The following is a 20,412-nucleotide window of genomic DNA, read 5'->3' on the forward strand; positions in this document are numbered from 1 at the left end:
GTCCTGATCTGCTCTTTTTATCTCTTAGAAGAGAGAAGGCCTCCAAACCCATACTACACTAACCCTGTCGCATTGACAGAACCTAGTCAACCTCTTCCCATAGGAGACATATAACCGGAGGCATAGAAGTTAGGTTTTACAATATATAATTTGGGGGCATAAAAATCAATCCACAACAATGACAAATCTATGTTATAGGCAAAATCATCTGGACATTTGACCATTGCTCACTGACAGCAAGTCAATTCTGACCCACAGCGACCCTGAAAGGAGAAAGCAAAACTGTCCCTGTGGGTTTCTGAGCCTGTAGCCTCATCTTGCTCCCGAGGAGCAGCTGGGGGTTTAGTAGCTCAACACATAAACTACTATGCCACCAGGGTTCTTCTAGTGACCCTCTTACGGATAAAGAAAATGAGTTTGTCTTGTTTCTGATAAACCTGAGGGCAAACACTTAACCAGTGCATCATATCAATTTTGACTCCTCCATTTCTCTTTTGAAAAATCTACTTATTTTGCAAATGAGTCCCAAACATCCATACGATTTTTTCCATTCCCCTCAACTCCAAAAAACAAAAAAGTCAACAACAACAAAAATGAAACTTTAAGCAAAAACTGAAAAAAGATGTGGGAAGGGCAGTGAAGGGCTTTGGAGAAGTTGACAATTATTATGTTTTTGATGAATCATCTTTTAGAATATAATTTCCACTGAGTATCTTCAATTAAATTTGATACATTTTTCATGACTCCAATCCAAAAAACATTATTCAGACATTAGAAATTTAAATGAAATGGAGTTTTAAGTACATTACTTTTCAAACAATTCAAGGTTTTCATGAGGGACTTGCAATCCTTATTTTTTTTAAAAAGGCTTTTTTAGAGTTGTAACATCTACTGATGTCATTGGGGACTGTGGAAAAGAGTAACAGGCATCAAGGCAATAAAAGCAAGAGAACGCTAACTGTGTGGACAGGGCTTCAGCCTTACCAGTTCTCTGTAGACACCTTCAGGTCTCCCCTCAGGCTTGGCTGACTTTTCTTTCTGTGAAACTTCCCGATTTCGGTTCCCACAAGTGCTCATGTTGAGATTACTTCTGGCACCACCACCTCCTCCTCCAAATGTCTTGGTCTTTAGACAAGAGAAAGATACAAGTGGTAGATGTAAATTGTATTTTAAATTGCCCTAAATATTGAGCTATCACTAAAAGCATCTAGGAGAACTATAGTAATTAAAAGGTTCCTAAAACTTACAATGAAATGTTAGCATATTCTTTTTACACGGCACAAGTATCTACCAGCCATAATCCTTTATGTTCACAAATTCAGGCCAAGTAATAAGAAAATTACAGGCAAAAAAATCTATAAGCCCCCTAAGGTAAATAAGAATAAAACAATACAAAATAAAGTAAAATAATGTATCATGCAGATGAGTTGTCAAAATAATTCTAGGATAAAATATTTGGTTGATGTGATTAGATCTGGGTCAGAGATCCACCTGCCTAGAAAGGATATGTTTAGAGAGGCTCTACGCCCATCAATCAGTTAAACTGTGTCCCTAGTCTAGTATTATACTTCTTTGATCTTAGAAAGTGAATGAGTATTAGAAAATAGTATAAAATTTAACATTTAATTGAAACTCTCATTATTATTTTATTTTTTCATTAGTTACATCATAGGCTATTTTTTACAAATGACATCTCATTTCTTTTTATTATACTGTGTGATTTACATAAGGAGCTTCAAAACATCTGGAGAAAATTCCCATGATGTTTTTAAAACAATTTTTTCATGAACTTTTTTGATGCCATCCAGGCATTTTACTTTAGAATTTTGTGTTTAGTTATTTCTTCTTCTTGTTGTTGCTCGCGAGGTGCTGCTGTCAGACTCATTCTAAGTCCTTGCCACCCTCCATACAATAGAACCACGCCTTGCCCAGTCCTGCACCATCCTCAGAACCGGTGCTACGTGTGTGTTCCTTGTTGTAGTCATTGTGCCAATCCAGACTGTTGAGAGTTTTCCTGGAAAACTGTTCACGCACAGTAACACATTTCATTTTTAAAAATCATACTTGATCACACATTCTATTTGCCATAAATATTTGACAATTAAAGAATCACAATCTTTTCAACCTAAAACAGTGTTTCCATTTATATGTTAGAAAGTTGGCAGAGGCTTAAAGATATAAAATGAACATGCCCAAGGTGTGGTGGTTACATAATCTGGTGTCAATTGGAGGATTAAGGGTAGAGGTGGAGTCTAGCCTGTCAATCAGGATATAGCCAATGAGGCAGCTGTGTGGGCATGGCCTTCTCCTGAGAATTCTGGGAACTCTTTTATTTCCTCCTTGGAGGTGGGAGACTGTCTTTCTCTCTCTCTCCTTCTGGGCACACTCACTCCCTGGGAAACATCCCTATTGAAAAGACACATGAAGGTAGGCTGAAGAAGCCAGACCTCTGGAGCATGGAGACCCCTGCCAGAGCTGAGATGCTTACACCACCACTGGGTCCACAAGACTTCCCACTCAGTGGCCTGTGATCTTCCTGCATTCGGCATTATTACATGTGTTTCGTGAATCTGAGGAGGACTTTACAGATTGGGATCGGACTTATGGGCTAATATTGGACTTGTTCTGGACTGGGCTGGGATGTTATATAACTGTTCTTATATATAAAGCTCTTCCTTATACACATATGCGTCTCTATGGATTTGTTTCTATAGTCGACCCAGACTAACATACAAGGTCACCCATTGATAGCTCTGTGACTAAATCTATAAGTAATATGGTGGAAGACATACAATATTTTTAATCTGGGCATCGGAACACCAAAATCACAGTGGAATTATTTTGAAAATGTGTTTCATGACCACTGATTTAAAAAGTTATATGGATTTGATGGATTCCATTGCACAGGACCAAACGATGAACCTAAACTATTCACTTGGCAAGTATTTATAGAAAAGTTATGGAGTGATAAAGTGGCTGCAACAATGGGCTCAAACAGAAGAACAATCGTGAGGATGGGGCAGGGTCAGTCAGTGTTTGGTTCTATAGTACACAGGGTCACTGTGAGAGTGGGAACTGACTCATAGCACCTAACACAACAACAACAATTAGTATACTATGTACTAGGAACAGTTTCAAATGGTGTGTTAAATCAGTGAAAAAAGGTGATCATGATATTGCTGTGGGTTCTTAACGTTGCCTGGCATCTCACTATCCTTTCCTAGCCCATTCTCCCAATCTTTCAGACGACTGCTACTCTGTGTGCTCTTCTCACTCCCAAGTAACCAACATCTGCCACTGGATTGTTACTGATGGCCTTGCTTTCTTCCTCACTGAGAAAACAAAATGAATCATTAAGGAACTTGCACAGATTCTCACCACATCTATCCACCACGATACTGCATACTTAAGTCTTTTTCTTATACCCACCGACCTCTGCATATCCCGATGGGAATGTTGATAGAAATGTACAGAGGAACGCAGGATTACTTCTCCAAAGGTACATTAATCTTCTGTGCACATCTGACATGATTTCCCACCAGATCAGCCTTGATCCAGTTTTACACTCTTCTCTGTGGTAAACGCTTATACATTCACTTCGTTTTTATATTCTCTCACTGGTCACTTCTTGGCTGGTCCGACTTCTATCCATTCGCGTATGGTTTGCAGTGCCACTCTGCTCGTGCCTGACCTCCTTCTCATCTCTATGGCCACTCATTCTTTGGGGCATCTCATTTGGTCTCAGTTTTAAGTACTATTCATATGCCTACAACTCTCAAATGCATTCTATATTGTTATGCAAATAACATGTGTGTCATATACATTTTTGCCAACCCATTAACTGCTATCCATCCCCTGCCCCCAACACACATTAGTTTTGTAAGTTTGCTGCCTGGCAACTTCACTTAAGGTACATATTGATTTTATATTACTTGAAATTTAAGCCAAAAGTATTCACAAATTGATCAAAAGTGATATACAATATTTAACTTTTGCTAACCTCCTGACAAAGTATCACCACTATGAATCAGTGGGGTGCCATGCTGAAATCAAAGAATATGGTGGCAAAAGGGCCGGCATGTTCTTAGAACACATCTTAGGCCTCAAGTGAAAAGAACAAGATGTTGTTTCTATTTTTTTGCTTTCATGGAAGCTTTAAAACTAAACCATAATTTTAGATAATCAGTCTCTAAAGTCAACAAATAAAAGTCCCCAGAAGAGACTGAATTGTGTTTTCATCTGAAAATAGCCATTCCAATTCATTCATTGTGATCATTATCCTCAAACTCCTGGCAGCTTCTCAGTCCAGTCTCTCTCTTCCAGGACTGGAGTCACTGAAGGATCTCTGAGTTGCCTGCACACACTTTTCTGGGACTTCAGAACTGACCATCTGAAAAGGTGTATGCACTTGGCTGTGGTCAACTATGATTTTTTTAAAATGAAGCATATTCTAGGATGCTAACTATACTGCAGCACAACCCTCAAGGAGATGGGCCGCCCAGCGGCTGTAACAGTGACACAACAGCAATCATCCTGAGGGTGGCCCAGGGCTGGGACAGGCTTTGTTCAGCTATCCGTGGGGTTCAAAAGGGAACAAATGTAAATCACAAGAACAAATTTTCAATAATAGGTAAGAAACTGATATATATCCAATAGCCTTACTCTGAAACATCAGAACTTGAAGAGGTTTTTGGCAAAGAGGTAGCACATTAACTGCAAGCTGTGTGTGTGAAAGGCATTATTTTCATAAGTATTAAAACTAATTTTTTTAATGTGCCTTGGAATGTAACCGCATACTGAAAAATACTAGCCATTTCTTGTAAACTTTGAGTGACCACCTGTACCAGATAGTGTTTTAAACCAGACAGTGCTATAAAGACAACCAATTATAATTTTGCAGCAATCACATAAAGTGGATCCACTGAAACTTCATTTTACAGAAAAAGAAAAATAGAACAGGAAAAGCCAAAGTAAGCTATCCAGGCTTAGCGGCTGGTAAGAGGGCATGATCAACTGGAACAGACGTGTTGGCAACAGGATTTCCCTACTGTTCCTGGTTTTCCCTTGTGTTTCCAGGCAGTCTGACTCCAGAACCTGTGTTCCTGATGACAGATGGGTCCCACCACAGGAAAGATCACCAACTTCAAGAAATCTCCAACGGAAACTGCAAATTTCAGTGGGAAAGCAGCTGTTTACTAAGCGTCGATAGGGATTCTGAATCAAGAAAATTGTATTTCACTCTTAGTAGTTATGAAATGTGTGTGGAGGAAAACTGAATATGCTAAAATATCTTCTCAAATACTAAAAATCTATAAATAACTGGAGAAAACAGCCAAATGGCTTTCTTGTTAATTTTGTATTTCCTGCTAATATGGAACAGGTTTTTCTAGTATTAGTATTTGATGTGTTTTGTATGTGCATGTGTGTGCATATAAAAACACTTGCATAGGTATCCTAGCTTTTTTAAAGTTTACTTGACATCATTTTGATTTATGAAAGACCTCCATTAATGCCTACTCTGGCTATCTGAAAGAAAATGGAAATGGATTTTCACTTTTACAAAAAAGAAAAGAAAACCTTTTTTGCATCAAGCCCCTGAGGAGGCAGCGGGCACGCCGGCCATCAGGAGCTGTGCCGGCAGTGCAGCAGCAAGCTCCTGCCCCGGGTCTCCACTCAGCACCTCTGCACCATGCGGCCGCAGCTTTCAACAGTGCACTGACTGGTTATGTTAGCGCTGTTTCAGATGGTACATGCCACTGGGTATGTTTTCGTAAGCGATTCTGAGGGTCTGAGAACATGTAAAAATTGTTCCCATACAAAGTACTGGTCATTGGTTCTTTGTTTTACACCACTTGACTTATGAAAGGTTCTGTAGAAATGCTCTACTCTTGGATAATGAAGGAAACCAGTAATTCAGAAACTAAAAAGTTATTTTTCACTCTATACTAAATGGAATTAAGAACAAAAACTGGTAGAAATGTCAAACCTGAACCACCAGTTTACACTCTTCTAGTACTCAGAACTCTTACTCCAGGGAGAAGTTACCCTGAAACGGGGGAACTTAGCACACGCAGTGCTGGGAAACCTTCTGCCAGAATAAAGCACGCAACTCTTACATCACGAAGAAGAAAGGGAAGAGGATAGCACAGAGGGTACATTATTTGCAAGAGTGCCTTCCTGGAATTGCCCAGGTGATTGAGAAAAAGAACATCCAAGAAAATATGTAAGCTTATGATCCAAGGTGGGAGGGCATTTTCTAACTATGGCGCATGCAAGAAGAAAAGTGCCAAGGGGTTGCTGACAGTGTTATGTGAAAAGAAAATGACAATGGTCAGGCATCTCAGCGTTCACACTTGGAAGAGGAAAGAGAGGCGCGCAGTGATTACATTCCCTACTTCCTTGCTCTTAGCCACTTCTGCAATCGCAGCTGTCCTCTGCTTTTCGAACTCATCGTTATCGTTGGAAGGCTTGGCAGGCATCGTAACTTGCAGTGTCTTCCTTCGATCAAGTTCTCTGCTATCCACTTGGGCATGAGATACACACTTCTGGACATAATAAGTAAAAATAAATCAATTCAGCAGCTCCAAAAAGATTTGTGTTTTCTACTAAAAAGCATTATTTGTAAAAAGAAATGCTTATCCCTCTTACAACAACTCAGAACTCACCAAAAGTTCAAATACACCCCAGAGATTTTAAAATAATGGGAAAAGGATTAATACAAATAAAACAAATATAGCTGTCAAATACAATTACAGCTATACAAAAACATGACCATCTAAAAGCAGATATAGGTTAAAAGTACATATCTAGCTAAATGTTTAAAGTTTCATTTTAGGGTAAAATGACTTCGAATAATTTTAGATTTTAAACAATATATAATAGCCCATAAGAAGAGGTAAATGCAGTCTTTTAATTAAACGCCTAATTTCCACCCTATATGAGGGCTGGAGAGTATAGTTGTTTTAGTAATTAAAAGGATTTGCCTCAGCTTGTAAGAGAAAAAGTTAAAAATAAGCCCTCTCCCTATCAGGCTGCAATGGATTTTGCTTTTAATCCCATAACATCAGTTCCAGATTGCTGCTGGCGTTGTCATGGAAACCTGGTGGTGACGCAGTCATGTGTTGGACAGTGATCTCAAGGTCTACAGTGAGAAACCCCCAGCTGCTCCCCAGAGTCGCAGTTTCGGAAATTCACAGGGCCAGTTCTACCCTGTCCTCAATGGCCACTGTGAGTTGGCATCGACTCAATGGTAGGGAGGTGTTTTTCGGAAGGGTTTCTGGTGACACTATGGGTCAAGTGGTGGATTGCTAACCACATGTTGGCTATGCAATCCACCAGTTAGTTACTCCATGACAGAAAGATGAGGCTGCCCACTTCTTTTAAGATTTAGTCTCAGAAATCCTACACAAGGTTGCTAACAGTTGGAATTAACTCGATCAGTGAGGCATTATTGCTAAAAATAAGGTCTCGATTCTAATCCAAGAAGTTAAAATCTCAACTCATTAACTTAGTAACAGAAGGCCATCTTCCCAAATTAGCATGCTATCCAAATAAATAGCAAAACCTGTGAGAGGCGGATCTCGATAGAACTGCCTTGTTTTTCTGGGTGCCCTAAGTTTCCATCTGTGATAGGGTATAAGCTTACCACGTTTCTTTCACTCTCCATTAGTGGAAAATATTGGTGCTGCCTTTCTCTAATAGGCTTCCATTTTACAGCTTCTGGCTTTTGCAGGCTTCACTATAGTACATTCTCAACAACGTAAAGATATCCTTCCTATTGATTCAACCATCATTATTTCTAACTAACCCATATTCAAGGCAGAGACTGGCTGAACAGGAATTTTTCAGAATGGGCATTATAAACAAGTAATACTACTGAACTACATCTTTTCTAAACATCGTAAGCCCTAAAAGAACATTTCAAAAATCTTGAAAATAATTAGATCACAATATTTTGTGGGACAGAAAGTTTATTAAATAAAGACATCTATGAAAAAGAACTATCATTAAATTGTTTAATGGGAAATTACTTTCCTAAAAAGGGATCATTCATTATTTCTCCAATATATGTTAATAGAATTTTTCTACTAAGTTTAGGGTTTTCATTACACTCAGATACGGGAGAATATCAACATGGATCAGACTATCTTTTTATCTTGACTATCCTTTATCCTAAAATCCGGTGAAAATCGGCATATTTTTAAAAATACTTTCCAAATAGCTACAATGCAATTATAACCTTAAATTACAATTATATACACACTACCAAAGTTTTTTTAAGTTCAATCAACTGATGCTGCCTGCTGGTCATCTCAGCAACTTATATATCAGTTACTAAAGAAAAGTAAAAGCTATACAGAGATATCAAACCCAAAGCACTGCCATCCAGTCAATGCTGACTCATAGCAACCCCCCGTGGGTTTCCGAGACTTTAACTGTTTACAGGAATAGAGAACTCAGTTTTTCTCCCGAGGAGCTGCTAGAGGTTTAGAATTGCAGACCATTCGGGACCCAGCATATGAGGCTTAATTTCCAACCTGTTACATCCCTACCACATAACCACTCTGAGTGGCTTTTGAAAGAAAATAGAGGACAAATGCAAGACACATTACCAAATAACTAGATTTTGGTGACCTACGTGAGGCAACGAGTAAGCAGCTTCAGGGATCATACTGAGACTCTTTAGAGATAAAGGGAGGTCTGGAAGAAATTGCTGCGGATGAAAGCTGATGCTGATCAAAAACAAGAAAACAGAAGACACTGGTCAGCTGAGGAGGTGAAAAATGGGGAATAAGTGGGCAGAAAACATTACGTGGGAGAAGAATCGAGGCTGTGGTTGTCTGTGTGCTGTGTTGCTGTCATTGAACTGGAAATGCTAACTGGTAATGAAATTAAGTTCCTGACTGAGAAGAGTATTGAAATCAGGAGAGAAGATCCAAGTTAGAAGAACAGCTGGGTCAGCAGGCCCCAACGCGCCATCCTTCTTCATCTTTACGTTCACCTTTGTTCCATGCTACGTCCTTATTCTCACCTTTACAGGGTCGGTGAAAAGCCGTTGCAACTAGGGATCAGTGTCGAGGAGAGCTCATCAAAAGGACTGGCTACTAGGTTTCAACTCGTAAGGTACAGGCGTACTTAAGGGGGAGCATATAAATAGGTCTCTGTGATTGGTGCCTGGCAACAGACATGTTCCGTCAGTAACTCATGGGAGTGCCTTCAAACATTAAGCAAAAGATCCAACAAAACAGTGGCTTTCGAGGGGATCTGCTGGGCCAGCTCAGTTCAAGACAGCCCCGAAGGTCACAGCAATCGCTCCTTAAGATGGTAAAGGGGTAATTTTGATAGCTTTTCTCAAAGGACGTAGCATAATCATGGGGTCTTTTTATAGAATTTTTAGAAAATTGAAAAATGAATTGATGAGAAAACAGCCAAGGGAGCAGTGCTGAGATTTCCTTTGTCTTATTGTCCTCATCACAACAGTGCTCCTGCACGGCAAGGGCTGTGCGACCAGAATTCCCTCCTGCCCCTTCAGCCTTCTCTTTGCTCCCCAAACTCAAAGGAAGACAACTGGAGACTCTTTGTGGTCACAAGTCACCATCTGGCTGTGTAAAACGGAAGAGTGCAGAACTCTTCAGGGAAGAACGGAAGAGACAGAAAAATGCTCTCAAACGTCGGCAGACTGAGATGAAGAATATAGGGAGAAAAAATAGCATGACAGTGGGATATTTCTATGTAATTAAGGGTATGATGCTGTTGTAATAGTCCTTTGACTTTGCCTGTTAAGTCTTAGCCTTCTATGCCACTTTTCCTGTCTCTCCCTCTTTTGTTTTTACTTCACAAAATGAGAAACTACAGCCCGGTTTAGCTGTTACACTTTTGGATTTCTCTCTCAGTCTCGGCATGCTGTCTTAATTGGTTGAAAATTGCTCTTCAGTGTGGCTCTTAATTGCCTCAATCTTTCAGTCAATAGCTCTTGAGAAAAATCTACACCAATAATTAATTACAGTCAAATAACAAAACAATTATTATATTCCTGATACTTAATATATTGCCAGATAACTCCCAAGACTCTAGCGCAAAACTAATCACAGGTTGAATACTAATGAAAAACTTTTAAAAATTAAATTCATCTCTCAATATAAAAGTCATTACCTGTCCAAAAGGCACAAACGGAGGTGGTCCACCTTCAGTTCCAATATTGCTTCTACTATGTTTTGACAAGCTCTGTGAGAAAAGGGAGTCATTAAAACAAAGTACACAATAAAATATATGTACATGTGGAACTCACCAGAAATTCACTTCCTTTAGTAGATTTTTACAAGGGAGAACAAAAAACAACAACACCCTACTTCAAATTAATTTAAATTCCCTAAGACATTTGATCCCTAATTTCTGTAACTACGCAAAGGCTATCCCTACCCACACACCCCTCCCAAAACACGCGTTTTCATGCAATTTTCAGAAACACAATTCAAACTGTGTCCCTACAGAACAGTTAAAAATAATAATAAAAACAGTCTGTGTACATCCTCCGGTCCCGGTGGATTTGTAAGGTAGAATTGGGATCATGATAGTGGGTGGGTGGGTGGGGGGAAACATTCAAGAACTAGCGGAAAATTTTATATTTCATTGCTGCTACATTGCACCCTGACTGGCTCGTCTCCTCCCCGCGGCCCTTCTGCAAGGAGATGTCCAATTTCCCACAGATGGGCCCTGGGTCCCCACTCTGCACTCCCCCCACATTCACAATGCTATGATTTTTTGTTGGTGGTGGTGTTTGATACCTGATATCTGATCGCTTCGACACCTTGTGGGCTTTGTTGTTTCTCGGTTAGATGGCCCCGTTTATCTTCCAGCCTACAGGGCCCCATATTCTATATCTTTTGACAGCTGGGCACCGTCAGCTTTCTTCACCTCCTTTGCTTATGCACCTGCTTTGTCTTCAGTGATCATGTCGGGGTAGGCTGGTGTGCTTCTTCCGTGTGCGCTTTATTGTTTCTTAGCTAAATGGCCACCTGTGTATCTTCAAGCCTTTAAGACCCCAGATGCTATATCTTTTGATAGCCAGCACCCTCAACTTTCTTCACCACTTTTGCTTATGCACCCGCTTTGTCCTCAGCAATTGAGTCAGGACAGGTTGGTGTACTTCTTCCATGTGGGTTTTGTTGTTTCTCAGCTAGATGGCCGCTTGTTTATCTTCAGACCTTTAAGCCTTCAGATGCTATATCTTCTGGTAGCTGGGCACCATCAGCTTTTTTCACCACATTTGCTTGAGCACCCATTGTCTTCAGCGATCGTGCCAGGAAGGTAAGCATCTCAGACTGCTGAATTGTTAGAACAAAGTGTTCTTGTGTTGAGGGAGTACTTGAGCAGGGGCCCACTGTCCATCTGTTTCCCTAACATAAAACCTTTAAATATATATACATCAATCTACTGGAAATACAGGGAATCCAGGACAGATGATCCCTTCAGGACCAGTGGTGAGAGTGGGGATACTGGGAGGGTGGAGGGAGGGTGGGGTGGAAAGGGGGAATGGATTACAAGGATCTACATATAATCTACTCCCTGAGGGATGGACAACAGAAAAGTGGGTGAAGGGAGACATTGGACAGTGTAAGATATGACAAAATAATAATAATTTATAAATTATCAAGGGTTCATGAGGGAAGTGGGAGAAGGTAGGGAGGGGAAAAAATGAGAAGCTGATACCAAGGGCTCAAGTAGAAAGCAAATGTTTTGAGAATGATGATGGCAAAATAAGTACAATGGATGGATGTATGGATTGTGATAAGGGTTGTACGAGCCTCAACAGAATGATTAAAAAAAAAAACCAGTCTCCACAAGAAATTAACTCCAAGATAAAAAATTTTGGTAATAAAAATTTCATTATGATATATATTAAAGTAACAGCCTGACAAATGTCATCTGATTATTAATATTCAAACCTCGAAATTATCTTTAAAATAAAACATTTGTATATATAATCTAATAACAAACACATACTAAACATATGGATAGTTCTAATTGATATAGTTTATAATGAAACTTACATTCATATTATAAACTATCAATTTCAATTATAGTAAAATCTTCTTACTATAGTCTAAGTTCTATAAAACAATATGTTTAAATTTTTGTTTTGGTTCTGAAATAAAAATAAACTTCTAAAAGCTCCCTAATCATAGTATATACCTGCTAACTATTAATTTTAGGATTAAAGAGCTACTAATGTATTATAAAATCATAGGGGAAAATCTTAGTAAATGCACTTTCTGATATCAAGTTCTTCAGAAGGATTCCTTTTTGCCATGTAGTCCTCTTCTATACTTTGCTTTTGAAACGCTAATAAATTATTACCCTTTTGTATTAATCACTTTATTGGTAGCTCTTACAGGTATCAATACAGTATCCCTTAAGCACTAGATGTATAACACAATTTTAGGTTTTGTGCATTTTAAACAATTATCATTATGAAAAATGTTTACAAAATATTACGGAAAAATAATACTAAAGTATCACCATATGTACTTCCAGGCATACACCAAAACATCATCAACATTATAGGAAAGCTATTATGCAGTTTATGGACATTATATAAAGAATTGTAAGGCAAAAGGAGCCCTTTTGATGATGATGTAGAGATTAAAAGCACTTGGCTGCTAATTGAAAGGTCAGCAGTTCAAATCCACCATTCACTTCATGAGAGAAAAATATGGCAGTCAGCTTCCATAAAGATTTACAGCCTTGGAAATACATTCCGATGAGGAAATGTACCCTGACCTATAGGTTCAGGCTGAACCAGAAACAATTCAAGGACAGCGGGCTTGGGATGGGTAAGCAGGCCAAAGACAACAGGGACATGCTGCTTACTGAGCAAAGAATAAGCTCTAGTGCAGTACCACATTTCTTTACAACCTGTATGTGTAATAATAAGCTGATTTTAAAAAATATCTGAAAACCCATAAATTTACATGGGCACCCTTTCCTTGGTTATTCAACAGATAGACATAAAAACCCAACAACTATAGGCATCAAATCAATCCTGACTCACGGAGACTCCTGTAGAACCAAGCAGCAGGTTGTCTATTCAATGGCTGTGACCTTTCCAAGCAGATTGTTATACTTTTCTCCCAATATGCCTCTGGGTGGATTTAAAACACTAACCTTTCAGTCAGTAGGCGGGAGCTTAACTGATTGCACTATCCAATGACTCCTACCTATAAATGATTTTAGTTTATATTACAATTCCTTATATAATTGGAAGGGTTCTATAGGCTTTATACTTCCTGCCCTGACAGAGATAAAACAACCACACTTAGCCTACCTTGATACACAACTAGAAATCTAATCAACACATACAAAAGTTGTTTTCAAACACAGGGCAGAGATTTCTGAGAGAACGGAAAGCATAAGATGGCCCTAGCTTTCTGCATGGGGGTGTGATGCTGACGGAAGCTACAGGGAAAGGTGAGGTGAGGACAGAAATGTAAGACTGAGGAGGTCCACGCAACGGGAAGTCACGGGGCAGAGTCCTAAAGAGAAACCTTTAGAGTGAGGAGCTCTAGATATCTGCACAGGAGTTCCCTCGAAGAAGTATGCTACACAGACAAACAACATGCAGTCGTAAACGGAATGATTCCTACAGCACTCACAGGGTAAAGAGACATTCCAGCTCCGACCACCAGGCTAAGGGCACCTTGCGAGCAAGCATTTGGAGCTAAACAGAGAGCTGAACAATATACAAAATAAAGGCTATCCGGAACACTTCTTTCAAAGCCTGAATACGTTCCTTGAGGAGATCAAGTTGATCCATAAATGTCTTCCTGTTATCAAAGCTAAATCCTCCACTCTAACGAAAGGTAACAAAATCTAAGTATCCAAACAAAACCTACTCAAACACTCATTGCCCTGCAGTCGATCAAGCACCTAGTACTTCTCGTCAAAAAAACCCCAAACTCACTGCCACCAGTCAATTCTGACTCACAGTGACCCTCCAGGGCAGAACCATCCCAGTGGGTTTCCAAGACCTTATGTAACTCTGCCGGGAACAGAACGTCTTGTGTCCTGCTGGGCATGAGAAAAAAGAAGCATGACTTAAAATTATTTCAAAAACTGGTCAATAGAAACTGAGTCACAGATGGAAAAAGGTGATTAACAACAAGAATTTTACACAGCTATTTTACCTAAGTAGAAATATTTAACTAAAGGCATTCACACAGGGAGAACAAAAGACATCAAAAAAGAATCAGAGAGGAGTTCCAAAGAAAACATGATCCAAGGTTTTGCACGTTTGCTAAATGTCATCCCTCCGGTACCTTACTCATCTGGATCACTCACTGATGATGACAAAAGGACCCCTGGTGCTCAAAGTACCTGGCTGCTCGTTGAAAGACCTGTAGCTGGATTCTTCATAACTAATGCAAATACCACTGCATTCTGTCTTTTGTTTTTGGATTGTTCACTGCTAGCGTATAGAGTGAAAACCTCACTGGATGGAATTAGGGATGGATTAGACAGTGCAGGAGAAAAGATCCATGGACTTGGAGGCAGAGTAATAGGATGTATCCAAATGAAGTTAATACAAAAACCTCAGGTGGTAAAAAATGAACAAAACTTCAGTGGCTTGTCCAAAGCAAATAGTTGAACATTCATGTAATTGAAATCACAAACAAGTAAGAGAGTGGGAGAAGGTATAGGGGAGAAAAATGAAGTATTAAACGCCAAAATTATATATATTTGAATGACAAGAGCCCACAAATGAAGTTCAGTGAATATAAGTAGGATAAGAGAACACAAAAGCCAAAAGCCATACCAATTACTATCCCAACCAAACAATCACATTTTGGAAGTCTTAAAAGTAAACAGAGAAAAGACCAAGTGCAGAAAGAAGATGACTATAACATAAAATAGTTTAAGGGGAAAATAAATAAAAGGCTAAAATACTTCACAGCTAGCAAATGTGAACTATACAAACTATAAAGAAGAAATCTGATGTTTGCAAAGGAATAAAAAATGCCAGATGTAGTAAGTGTGGATAAATACAAAGTCAGCAGTTCAAAACTACAAGCAGCAGCTTTCTGCTCCCATAAAGATTCACAGCCTAAGAAACCCAACAGGGCATTCCTGCCGTCTCTGTATCCTACAGGGTCGATCTGAGTCGGAATTGACTAGATGGCAGTGAGGTTTGTTTTCTTAAGTGACATGCAGTAAAGCCTACAACAGTCAAATCCTGAGTAAGGCAGAAACCTGTCCAAGAAAGAAAACCCAAAATATTTTCCACTAGTAGAAAGCATTCACCAAAAAACAAATGGCATATAGCGGAAAGTCCAAAAGATCATACAAATCAGACACGCATGCACAAAAAATACTTAAATCATTCAAAGGAAGAGAAGAAAAATAATAATACAAAGTAGATGTGTTAAACAGAAGCAAAATATATAGCAAGATAGTCGATCAAGACTAAACCAAGGAAGACCCTGCATCACATCTGTGAAACATTATACTGGGTGTTCTAACCAAGCAGGTAGGAGAAAAAGAAGAAAGAAATCCAAGAAGCAGATTGGAAAGGAAGAAGAAAAACTTTAATTGAAGAAGACAGAATCTTATAGAGCAGCCTAAGGAAGACATATACACATTAGAATTTAAACAAGTTAAGCAAAGTTACAGCATACAGAAAATTAGCAACTCCAAAATAGATAAAATTACATGAATACAATTAAATTTACAATAAAACAAGCAACAAAAAAATACTTATGTACAACAAAACAGAACAGAAGTATTTTGTTGTACAGTGTTGCTCAGTTTTGCTCTGTCTTGTTTTTATGCATGTTGTCTCCCGCAGGCCTGTCTGGATAGGACAGGCTGGATAAACAATCTGGAGGAGAAAACAATGGGACTGACAGTTCCGGGGGGACATGGGAGAGGGGGAGGAGGGCGGAAGGGAAGAAGAGGGGATAACAAACCCAGGGACAAGGGAACAACAAGCGATCCAAATTGGTGGGGAGGTGGGTGTGGGAGACCTGGTAGGGCAGGATCAAGGGGAACGTAACAAAGAGGAAGTGCTGAAATCCTGGTGGGGACTGAGCATGATAGTGGGACAGGAGGAGAATCAAGGGAAATAGAGAAAAGAGCTGGGAGGCAAAGGGTATTTATAGAGCTCTAGATAAAGACATGTACATATACAAATATATTATATGAGGATGGGGAAATAGATCTATGAGCCTACATTTATAGGTTTAGTATTAAGGTAGCAGAAGGACATTGAGCCTCCACTCAAGTACTCCCTCAACGCAAGAATACTTTCTTCTAGTAAATTGGCATTCTATGATACTCACCTTCCCGACACAACCGCTGAAGACAAAGCGGGTGAATAAGCAAATGTGGTGAAGAAAGCTGATGGTGCCCGGCTATCAAAAAATATAGCGTCTGGGGTCTTAAAAGCTTGAAGGAAAACAAGCAGCCATCTAGCTCAGAAGCAACAAAGCCCACATGGAACAACATATCAACCTGTGTGATCACGGGGTGTCGAACGGATCACTGAAGACAAATGGGTGCATAAGCAAATGTGGTGAAGAAAGCTGATGGTGCCCGGCTATCAAAAAGTATAGCGTCTGGGGTCTTAAAGGCTTGAAGGTAATCAAGCGGCCATCAAGCTCAGAAGCAACAAAGCCCACATGGAAGAAGCACACCAGCCTATGCAACCACGAGGTGTCGAAGGGATCAGGTGTAAGGCATCATCAGAACAAAAAATTTTACCATAGTGAATGATGGGGGGAGTGCGGAGTGGAGATCCAAAGCCCATTAGTAGGCCACTGGAGATCCCCTTGCAGAGGGGTCTCGGAGAGGAGATGAGCCAGTCAGGGTGCAATGTAACAATGATGAGAAATACAACTTTCCTCTAGCTCCTAAATGTTTCCTCCCCGCTCCCACTACCATGACTCGAATTCTATCTTGCAAGACTGGCTAGAACAGAGGAGGTACACTGGTACAGATAGGAACTGAAAATAAAGGGAATCCAGGACAGATGAGCCCTATAGGACCAGTGGTGTGAGTGGCAAAACAGGGAGGGTAAAGGGAGAATGGGTAGGAAAGAGGGAACCGATTACAATGAACTGTGTGTGACCTCCTCCCTGGGGGACAGACAACCGAAAAGTGGATGAAGGGAGACGTTGGACAGGGCAAGATATGACAAAATACCCATTTATAAACTATCAAGGGCACATGCGGGAGCGGGGAGCGGGGAGGGAGGGGAAAAATGAGGACCTAATGTCGGGGGTTTAAATGGAGAGAAAATGTTTTGAGAAACGATGTACAAATGCGCTTTACACAATTGATGTGTGTATGGATTGGGATAACAGTTGTATGAGCCCCTAATAAAATGTTAAAAAAAAAAAAAAACTTCTGCCATCACGCTGATTGCAGAACATAGCAAGTCTACTGGACAGAACAGAGCTGCTACTGAGGCTTTCCGAGATTGTGCGTCTTCATGGGAGCACGTACAGGCATGCAGATCAGTGAAAATGAGGACTCAGAAATACACACTCACACTTCTGATCAATGACTTTGCACAAGTGTGTCAAGATAACTCATGGGAACATAATGTTCTTCTCAATCACTGGTGCGAGGACAACTGGAGCGCCACATGAAAAGAATTAAGATTGGATGCCTGCCTCAGAAAATACATAAAAATTAACTCAAAAGGGACCAAAACCACAAATAAAAGTAAAAATTATAAAACTTTTGGAGAAAGTATAGGTGTAAACCGTCATGACCTTGGATTAAGCAATGGTTTCTTGGATCTGACCCCCAAAACAAAACCACAAAAGAAAAAGTTAGATAAAGGGGACTTCAGCAAAATTAAAAACTTTATTTCTCCAAAGGGCATCATTAAGAAAAGAAAAAGACACTCCCATAGAATGTGAGAAAATATCTGGAGAACTTGTATCTGGAATATAAAATAGATTCTTCCCACTCAATAGTATGACAAACAGCTTAATTAAAAAGAAAAAATATGAATAGACATAATTCCAAAAATATATACAAATGGCTGGTAAGCACATAAAAAGATATTCAAGATCACTGACGTCATGAGAGAAATGCACTTCAAAATACTATAAGACAAAAATTCACATCCACTAAGTAAACTATGATCAAAAAGACATTAACTAGTGCTGTGAAGAATATAGAGAAATTAGATTCCTCCTACATTGCTAGTGGAAATGTAAAATGGTGCAGTTAAATACACAAAAGATAAAAGAAAATGTATGTTTACAATAACTTCAACACCAATGTTCATATCAGCAGTACTTACATGAGTCAAAAGTAGAACAATGCAATTTTCTGTCAACTGGTGAATTCACATAGTATGACACATTCATACAACAGAAAATTATCAATAAAAAGGAATGAAGTACTGATGTATGTTCCAACGAGACTGAATTAAAAACACACCAAAAAAACTGTATGACGTGAAAGAAACCATTTCACATTCCTTTTATGTGACATGTCCAGAACAGGCAAATGGGCAAAGAGTGGATTAGAGGTTGCCTAAGACTGGGTGTTGGGGAAAATGAGGGCTGCTTATGGACAGACCGACACTTGTTTTGGTGATGAAACTGTTCTATATGGGTGGTGATGACTGACCTGTAACTCTATGAATATATATATAAACTAGTGAACTGTACACTTTAAATGTGTCGATTTTATGGTATGGGAATTATTTCTCAATAAAACTTAGCAAAAGGCACAAGTTATCTAAATATCACTTAAATGATAGAGATTATTTGGATACAAAAGCAAAACCTAATTATGTTACCTATATAAATTCCACTTTTCATATAAAGAGCTAAAAAATAAAACATAAAAACATACTGTATTTAATATACTCTAAGGGGATACCTTCAAACACAAAACAGAAGTAGCCATGCTATCAGTAAACAAATTAGAATTCAAAGGGAAAAGAGTATTACAGAATGAAAAAGGGAAAATTCACTATGAAGCTAAAATATACCTAAATGCAGAAGTCCCAAATAGGAAAAGTATCACAGTACATGAAGTAAAACAGTAGAAATCACAGAAAAACCAAGAAACACTCCTTGAACTAACTACAAACTTTTCTTTCTTATTGTGTTCTGTTTTTGTCGTTGGTTTGTTACTGTTGTTTTGTTTTGTTGCATGGTTTTGCTCTGTCTTGTTTTTGTGCATGTTATTATCTCCACAGATCTGTCTACCTAAGATAGGCTGGATGAACAATCTGGAGGAGAAAACAATGGGACTGACAGTTCCGGGGGGGACGTGGGAGAGGGGGAGGTGGGGGGAAAGGTAGTAGTGTTAACTAACCCAGGGACAAGGGAACAGCAAGTGATCCAAATCGGTGGTGAGGAGGGTATAGGAGACCTGGTAGGGCAGGATCAAGGGGAACGTAACAAAGAGGAAGTGCTGAAATCCTGGTGGGGACTGAGCATGATAGTGGGACAGGAGGAGAATCAAGGGAAATAGAGAAAAGAGCTGGGAGGCAAAGGGTATTTATAGAGCTCTAGATAAAGACATGTACATATACAAATATATTATATGAGGATGGGGAAATAGATCTATGAGCCTACATTTATAGGTTTAGTATTAAGGTAGCAGAAGGACATTGAGCCTCCACTCAAGTACTCCCTCAACGCAAGAATACTTTCTTCTAGTAAATTGGCATTCTATGATACTCACCTTCCCGACACAACCGCTGAAGACAAAGCGGGTGAATAAGCAAATGTGGTGAAGAAAGCTGATGGTGCCCGGCTATCAAAAAATATAGCGTCTGGGGTCTTAAAGGCTAGAAGGAAAACAAGCAGCCATCTAGCACAGAAGCAACAAAGCCTACATGGAGGAAGCACACCAGCCTGTGCAATCATGAGGCGTTGAAGGAATCAGGCATCAGGCATCACCAGAACAAAAAAAATCATATCATTGTGAATTAGGGGGTGGGGGGTGTAGTGGAGACCCAAAGCCCATTTAAAGGCCACTGGACATCCCCTTACAGAAAGGTCTCAGGGAGGAGACGAGCCAGTCAGGGTGCAGTGTAGCAACGATGGAACATACAACTTTCCTCTAGTTCCTAAATGCTTCCTTCCACCACCACCCCACCCCCACTATCATGATCCCAATTCTACCTTACAAATCTGGCTAGACCAGAGGATGTACACTGGTACAGATAGGAACTGGAAACTCAGGGAATCCAGGGTGGATGATCCCTACAGGACCAGTGGTGGGAGTGGCGGTACAGGGAGGGTGGAGGGAGGGTGAGTTGGAAAGGGTGAACTGATTATAAGGATCTACATATAACCTCCTCCCTGGGGGACTGACAACAGAAAAGCGGGTGAAGGCAGACGTTGGACAGGGCAAGATATGACAAAATAATTTATAAATTAT

At 39.7% G+C, this 20,412-nt stretch overlaps 1 protein-coding gene across 4 annotated transcripts in view; it reads right to left on the reverse strand.

The window, feature by feature from the left end:
- Positions 1 to 20,412, reverse strand: part of TDRD3 (tudor domain containing 3) — a 124,329-nt gene that overhangs the window by 68,173 nt on the left and 35,744 nt on the right. For 2 of the 4 annotated variants that reach the window (XM_045287151.1, XM_030884718.2), the window contains exons 5-7: positions 10,153 to 10,224; positions 6,396 to 6,545; positions 985 to 1,125 (exon numbers count right to left, since the gene is read on the reverse strand). In XM_045287151.1, coding sequence (XP_045143086.1) covers positions 985 to 1,125; positions 6,396 to 6,545; positions 10,153 to 10,224 — 363 coding nt within the window. Of the gene's footprint in view, positions 1 to 984; positions 1,126 to 6,386; positions 6,546 to 10,152; positions 10,225 to 20,412 lie in introns of all 4 variants that reach the window. The other 2 variants (XM_045287150.1, XM_045287149.1) reach the window with 1 other exon arrangement.

Source organism: Echinops telfairi, unplaced genomic scaffold, assembly GCF_000313985.2.
Source record: "Echinops telfairi isolate 266 unplaced genomic scaffold, ASM31398v2 ScPeMD7_11;HRSCAF=52, whole genome shotgun sequence".
Classification (NCBI taxonomy): domain Eukaryota; kingdom Metazoa; phylum Chordata; class Mammalia; order Afrosoricida; family Tenrecidae; genus Echinops; species Echinops telfairi.